At 42.3% G+C, this 8,136-nt stretch overlaps 1 protein-coding gene across 2 annotated transcripts in view; it reads left to right on the plus strand.

Annotated features, from left to right (window-relative positions):
* ATP2C1 (ATPase secretory pathway Ca2+ transporting 1) overlaps positions 1-8,136 on the plus strand; it is a 235,461-nt gene that overhangs the window by 207,821 nt on the left and 19,504 nt on the right. For both annotated transcript variants that reach the window (XM_082258061.1, XM_082258060.1), the window contains exons 24-25: positions 4,187-4,334; positions 6,393-6,488. In XM_082258061.1, the coding sequence (XP_082114187.1) occupies positions 4,187-4,334; positions 6,393-6,488 (244 nt within the window). The remainder of the gene's footprint in view (positions 1-4,186; positions 4,335-6,392; positions 6,489-8,136) is intronic.

Raw genomic sequence — 8,136 nt, forward strand, 5'->3', positions numbered from 1 at the left:
TGCTTACATTATCCCAGAAGGTGGCCTTCTTGGTGGCTATCACTTCTGCACGCAGGGTGTCAGAACTGGCCGCATTATCTTATCGTTCCCCATATCTGGTGGTTCATAGGGATAAGGTGGTTCTTCGTCCGAATCCATCCTTCCTTCCTAAAGCGGTTTCAGAGCTTCTTCTGAATGAAGACATTGTATTGCCTGCCCTGTGTCCTAAGCCCAGCCATAATCGGGAGTTTGCATTACACTTCTTGGATGTGGTTCGGGCAATCAGGGTATACCTGAAGACTACGGACTCGTTTCGTGAAACGGATTCACTTTTTGTGATCACGGATGGCCCCAAAAAGGGGTTGCCTGCTTCTGCCGCGACTATCTCCAAATGGATCAGACAGACGGTGGTACAGGCTTTTTCTATTAAGGGTCGGGATCCTCCGTTCCCTGTCAAGGCGCACTCCACTCGGGCGCTTAGTGCTTCCTGGGCCTTCCGCCATCAGGCGTCAGTGGTCCAGGTATGCAAGGCGGCTACCTGGTCGTCGGTTCATACCTTTACAAAATTTTATAAAGTTGATGTGATGGCATCGTCGGATGCCTCTTTTGGCCGCAAGGTTCTGCAGGCCGCAATTTGAGGAGACCGGTGGTCTACCTCGAGGGTTTTTTTCCGTTGGATTTTCAGTTGAGTCTCATTATTTGATTTAAATGAGCCTTTAAGACTTCTAGTCGGCACCGGTTGGGCCTTCTAGATTTGAATTTTTCTGTTATCCCACCCCTCATTTGTGGCACTGCTTTGGGACGTCCCAATGTGTTACTAATCAAGAGGACTGCGTCTGTCAATGAGCGACAGAGAAAAATTGATTTTTGTAAAATCTTACCGTAAAATCCTTTTCTCTTAAGCTCATTGACATACGCAGTACCCGCCCCTCGGTTTTTTTGAGTGGGGTTTGGTTAAATTCTGACACTGCTTTGTGACATAACTGACTTCCTGTAGCAGAGAGAGAGAGGATATACCCTCTGGGACTGCCCCTAAGGTGTGGCCAGAACGTTTTCCTTCCGTCTAGTGTCCTACTCCTGTAGAGGGCAGTATAACCCAATGTGTTACTAATCAAGAGGACTGCGTCTGTCAATGAGCTTAAGAGAAAAGGATTTTACGGTAAGATTTTACAAAAATCCATTTTTTCCGTGAAAAATCTCTGCAGTACACATTCCAGGAGTGGAAAACTGGCAGGCGAATTGTCTGTCAGCAGGCACTGGACCAAGGGGAGGAGTGTTCCATTCACCCGGATGGGTTTTATCAGATATGTCTTTGGTGGGGCACCCCTGAGGTGGATCTGTTGGCGTCCCGGCTCAACAGAAAGGTACTGAGGTTTTTTTGCAAGGTCATGGGATCCTCTGGTGGATGACACAGACGCTCTGGTGGCCCCGTGGGGCCAGTATCATCTGCTCTACGCCTTTCTTTCTCTCCGGCTTCTGCCATGGCTTTTGTGCAGGGTCAAGGCAGAAGGTATTCCGGTCATTCTAGTGGCCCCGGACTGGCCTCGGCGGTCTTGGTACGCCAGCCTGGTGTGATTGTTTGCCGATGTCCCTTGGAGGCTGGCTCTCGGAGGATCTACTGTCCCCAAAGGCTGGTCTTCCATCCTGCTTTACAGTCACTTGCTTTGACGGCCTAGCTGTTGTAAGGCAGGTGCTGAAGGATAGGGGTTTGCCTGGCTCGATGATTCCGACACTGCTGAAGGCTAGAAAGTCTACGTCTAGGAAGATCTACCATTGTACGTGGAAAGCATACATTTTGCGGTTTAAGCCGAGCAGTATTTACCCTTATTCTTTTTCTGTGGCTCAGATTTTGACCTTTCTTCAACATAGTGTTGAGCAGAAATAGGCCATGAGTACGATCAAGGACCAGGTGTTTGCCTTGCCGGTCTTCTTTTAGCAACCCTTGGCCACGCACTCCCTGATGCATTCCTTTTTTTAAGGGGTTCGACATCTGACACCACAGGTGCAGTCTCCTCTACAGCCTTGGGATCTGAACTAGGTGCTTTCAGTTCTCCAGAAGCCTCCGTTTGAAAATATTTGGGAGATTGCCCTGCTTATGCTGTCCCAGAAGGTGGCCTTTTTGGTGGCTATCACCTCTGCTTGCAGGGTGTCGAAGCTGGCAGCATTATCTTGTCGTACACAAAGATAAGGTGGTTCTTTGCCCATGTTTGTCGTTCCTTCCTAAGGTAGTATTCCTTTTGAATGAAGACATTGTGTTGCCTTCCCTGTGTCCCTGGCCCAAACATCCTAAGGAATTTGCTTTGCATGCCCTGGATGTAGTTCAGGTGTATTTGGGGGTCAGACTGTTTTTGATCACGGACGGGCCAAGAAAAGGGACCATTTCCAGATGGATCAGACAGACGGTGACTCAGGCCTATTCTATCAAGGGTCAGGATCCTCCTTTCCCTGTAAGGGTGCACTCTACTCGGGCGCTTAGTGCTTCTTGGGCCTTCTGTCGCCTGGCGTCAGTGGAGGAGGTTTGCAAGGCGGCCACATGGTCATCGGTGCACACTTTTAATAACTTCTGCAAAGTGGAAGCGTTGGCATCTGTGGATGCTTCCTTTTGGCCGCAAAGTTTTGCAAGCTTCTATTTAGGGGGTCTGTTCCCTCTTTGGGGTTGTATTGCTCAGGTTGGGCTCCAGTTTTTTGTTGAGCTGCTGTTACCTGGTTGGCTGTTGTATTTAGTCTTGGGATTTTTTGTTGTCATCCCCCCCCCCTCCCCCTCATGTTTGGCACTGCTTGGACGTCCCTGTGGTTCTGAATAATGGAAAGCTGTGTCCCTCAATGAACTAAAGAGAAAATGGGATTTTTGTACTTACAGTAAAATCTATTTCTCTGAGTTTGACGGCCACAGCACCCACCCCTCTATGGGATTTTAATACTTCTGACACTGCTTGTTACTAAACTGAAGGCCTATAGCAGAGAGGGGGGTGTATACCACCCAGGACTGCCCATAGGTTGTAGCCAAGTCTTTTTTTTTTTTTCTGCAAATTGTCCTACTCCTGTAGGGGGAACTATAACCCTGTGGTTCTGAATGATGGAGAGCTGTGTCAGTCCATTAATTCAGAGAAATGGATTTTATGGTAAGTACAAAAATCCAATTTTTTTGGTAAAATGTAAAAGATCAGGTTATGCTGAGTCATCTTATGCCTTGCTTTTAGAGAATCGGCTGCTGGAAATAAGGGTACTGGGATCATGGTTGTGGCCTCAACCATGATCACGGTATAACCATCTCAATAAGAGTCCCCTATATGTTTGCCCTTTTGATTCTCCTGGTTTTTAATTGTATTGTAACTGTATTGTCTGCCCTCGTGTTGTAAAGCACTGCACAAACCTGTACATACAGCAGAGTTGAGGTGTTTAAAAACATGGTATATGGTTTTCAAAAATTCATATCGTGTTAACACTCTTGTCTCATAAACATCTTGATATGCCAAACCTGTGAGGTGGATGGGTTATCTTGGCAAAGGAGAAGTGCTCACTAACACAGATTTAGACAGATTTGTGAACAATATTTGAGAAAAATAGGCCTTTTGTGTACATAGAAAAAGTCTTAGATCTTTCAGTCCAGCTCATGGAAAATGGGGGCAAAAACAAAAGTGTTGCGTTTTTATAATTTTGTTCAGTGTATAAACATTTTTTTTTCTGTGTTACAGAGAATATTTGTTTTTTTCTATATTAACTTTTTTGTATTCATGAGGTTCCCATCATCTAGGTAGATATAAATATTAATAAGAGGGTGAACAGCTCGTTTCTTGGCACAGTACATTCTGCTTCTGATAAAGATAATACTTTGTTGGGATTATCCTAGCACACATCACCGATTCCTAATGGGTCCCAAATATTTCAGGTGCAATGTCAATGTATTTCTTGGCATTTTATATACAGAGAAGAGAGTTTTATACCTTATCACAGATCTGTCACACAGAGGTTTGTATAACAGTAGTTATAGGATTCAGTGCAGACTTAGGCACTACTATCGATGGAATTTCTTTTTTTGTTTTTGTATTTCACATGCACCTTCCTCAATGGCTTGCCTATCTTTAATGGAATATGAGGTCTATAAAGTGCAGACTAGGAAATTTGGATTTCACAGTATTTTAATTTGTGTTGCAGGTTTCAGTTTTAGTGTTGAAACCTAACCTTTTGTTTTTTTCTTGTTTTTAAGTCTTGGGGTAGAGCCGGTTGACAACGACGTTATTAGAAAACCACCAAGAAACCCAAAGGATAGCATATTGACCAAAAACTTGATTATAAAAATTCTGATCTCATCCTTCATCATAGTGTGCGGAACATTGTTTGTCTTCTGGAGAGAGGTTTGTCCTTTTTTTTTATGTTTGCACAAATGGAGACCGTCTTTAATGTTGGGTATCAATTTATTTATTTAATTACCTATTTATATATTGTCAGAGATAAATACACAGTTTAGCTCACAAACAAAAATGGCACAAAATGGAAATTGTCTTTTTTTTTTAAAGGATAAGTTCACCTTTTGAAAAAAATAATTAATGCAATTTTTTTTTTTTGTGCAGGTAAAAATATTTGCATTTATTTTTGTCTAAGGAGCCTGCAGAGCATTGCACCCACAATCAGCAGACCCTGTAATTCCAGGCTCCTGAAGACTCTGGGCATAGCGGTCTGCCCCTACCTCGTACTGGAAGGTAGTCTGCAGATGCTGAAACAGATTACATGTTCCATCTGCAAAATGGGGGGGAAGAGAGAGGAGACTTGTTCTAAAGCTGGACTTGTCTCTTAATTTGGGATAGTACACTGAGAATTTCAAGTGATATTCGTTGATTATATTCATTAAAAAAAAACTAAAAAAATAAATAAATATATATATATATATATATATATATATATATATATATATATATATATATATATATATATATATATATATATATATATATATATATATATATATATGTATGTATATGTATGTGTGTATAAGGGCTATAGTATGTAGGTAATTTCGCCACACCTATTCCTTTTCAGATCCATTCATCTCAAAAAGAAGGGAACTGAACTGGCAAAGAATGCACTCTATTGGGAGCATGCCTATGAGTTTATACTGAGCTTGGATGCTAGGCTGTTTCAATTTTTTGATAAAAACCTCCAAAGACGGTCTGTGCGAACCGTATGGCCACTTGCTGGCTTGGCAGAATCCACAGGCAGCTTAACAGTTCTGTAAGACACAGGAGGTGAATAAAACCTAGTTTTACATCAGATAAGTGCAGTACAAAGGATCTTTTTTTTTTTTTTTTTTTTTTTTTTTTTTTATTTTTTACAATCTTTTGAATTGTTAGAAGGCAATATTATACCAACCCCTGTTTCAGCTTGGGAAGTGAAACTAGACTGTATAGCAGAGTGAAGCAGTCAGTGCCTAGCTAGGGACTGTACTAACTAGAGACAAAAGGGGTGGGGTGGGAGGTGGAGAGGAGCACACCAAAACAACCATATTAGTCTGCTGTTGCTACACAAATCCTATAGTGATGAATGTTTTATTGTACTGTGGAAATGCCCTTTTTAAAGTGTATCTACACCCAATAAAAAAAAAGAAACTTTTGAAGTGTACCAGCCCTTAGATGTGGTAGCTGCATTAGTTTTGTTTCAGATTTTATTTTCTTTATTATCACCTGGTTATTCTGCCAGTAACACACTTCCTGTCCTAGGTTGACAATGCTCATTGACTGGGCTGTTTCAATGGAGGAGAAGCATTGTTACCATGGGATAGGAAATGTATTAGGACTACATAACACCTCCCCCATCCCCTGTTCTCCTTAATATAGGGGAAGAGATGTTCTGTATCCTTCAGAGAGAATGGGGGAATGCTGCTAAGTCTTAACAGTGGAGCATAGGGAGAGAGCAGGAATTTACAGGCTCACTAGATTTGTGGCAGGATTAACTGTTTTTGTGGCTGGACCAAAAGGGAGAAAATAGGAGAAGTTCATTGTAAGGGTTTACATACACTTTAAGACCTTCTCTATTTTTGTGTGCCCTCATGCCGTTTTCCTGCTACAGTGGCAGTGCCAGCAGGTTATCTACTCAACTCAACAGTTCAGCAAACTCCCCTGCAACCATACCACCGTGCAGCAGCCATATACAAAATGAGTAACCATATAGGTGGAATATTGCAAATGTATTGGTGTGCTTTGTTTTATTTAGTAAATGTTTTATAGATGCTTAGATATGGTGGACTTGTGTGGGTATATGAGAAAGATGCTTGGTAAGTGTATAGTTTTGCTTTATTTATATATATATATATATATATATATATATATATATATATATATATATATAATATATAGCTGCATACCATATGAAAACAAGGTTATACATAACTTTTTGTTTTTTTTACTGTTTTTTGACAGCTGCGGGATAATTTAATCACTCCAAGAGACACAACAATGACCTTCACATGCTTTGTTTTCTTTGACATGTTCAATGCTTTAAGCTCAAGATCACAGGTGAGAGACCTTCCTGAAATGTTTACAATGAAGGTACAGCTTCAGTTTAATTCAGGGCTTTGAGGTGAATCTGAGTTTTTTTTTTTTTTTTTTTGCATCCTAAACATATAGAAAGTAGATTACATGGTTTTCAATGGCATAGTTCACAGATGTGCTTGCAATTCCAGTGTGTTCTGGTTCCAAAGAGAAAAGTAGACCATACTGCATTTTTCTTGCACAGAACTGTACTGAAATACAGTAAAATGTACCGGAACACATCAAAAGCACCAGACCACCCCCCCAGTACAGAGGGAAAAAAAGAAAAAAATGCATTTGGAACGTATAAAAAACGCAAAAAAATCCCACCAAACGCATAAAAAAATGCAACAGAAACCCACCAGAATGCATAAAAAAGTGTCGAAAATATGCATGCTGAAACTCATCTGGAACGAATCTGGAGGAGGTTTTTGTGGTGTGAACTAGCGGAGTTCTGCCCCCCCCATAGCAAAAACTTTTAAGTCAGCAGCTACAGTATGTGTAATTAATATTAGGACACTTACCTGTCCTGGAATCCAGCGATGTCCGTATCCCAGCCAATGTTTCCTTTGGCTCTCGGGTGCTGCCGCCGCCACATTTGTCTGTGAGAGAAAATTGCAATGAAGTCTTGCGGCCTCACAGCCATTTCCCTACTGCGCGTATGTGTGAAGTGCGCTGCGCCTTTTGAATGTCCCGGCAGGGGGGGGGAAGGAGGAGGGGGGCCGAACTTCCGAGTGATCGCACTGCGTCGCGATCTCCCGGAAGTGGGGGCAGGTACCTGTCAAAAACAGGCACCCACTCCCCCCTGAAAGGTGCCAAATGTGGCATTGGAGGGGGGGAGGCATCAGAAAAGCGGAGCTTCCACTTTTGGGAGGAACTATGCTTTTAAAGTGTATGTATAGCCAGAAGGATTACATACAGTATCTAACAAAAGTGAGTACACCCCTCACATTTTTGTAAATATTTTATTTTATTTTTTCATGTGACAACACTGGAGAAATGACACTTTGCTACAATGTAAAGTAGTGAGTGTACAGCTTGTATAACAGTGTAAGTTTGCTGTCCCCTCAAAATAACTCAACACACAGCCATTAATGTATAAACCGCTGGCAACTTAAGGGAGTACACCCCTAAGTGAAAATGTCTAAATTGGGCCCAATCAGCCATTTTCCCTCCCCAGTGTCATGTGACTCATTAGTATGACAAGGTCTCAGGTGTGAATAGGAAGCAGGTGTGTTAAATTTAGTGTTATCGCTCTCACTCTCTCATACTGGTCACTGGAAGTTCAACATGGCACCTCATGGCAAAGAACTCCCTGAGGATCTGAAAAAAAGAATCGTTACCCTACATAAAGATGGCCTAGGCTATAAGAAGATTGCTAAGACCCTGAAACTGGGCTGCAGCACGGTGGCCAAGACCATACAGGGGTTTAACAGGACAGTTTCCACTCAGAACAGGCCTCGCCATGGTCGACCAAAGAGGTTGAGTGCACATGCTCAGCGTCATATCCAGAGGTTGTCTTTGGGAAATAGGCGTATAAGTGCTGCCAGCATTGCTGCAGAGGTTGAAGGGGTGGGGGGTTAGCAGGAAGGAAGAGGCAGTGCTGGAAAATAATGGTGGCCGCACACAATTT

Source organism: Pelophylax lessonae (assembly GCF_965119305.1).
Source record: "Pelophylax lessonae genome assembly, chromosome: 5".
Lineage (NCBI taxonomy): Eukaryota > Metazoa > Chordata > Amphibia > Anura > Ranidae > Pelophylax > Pelophylax lessonae.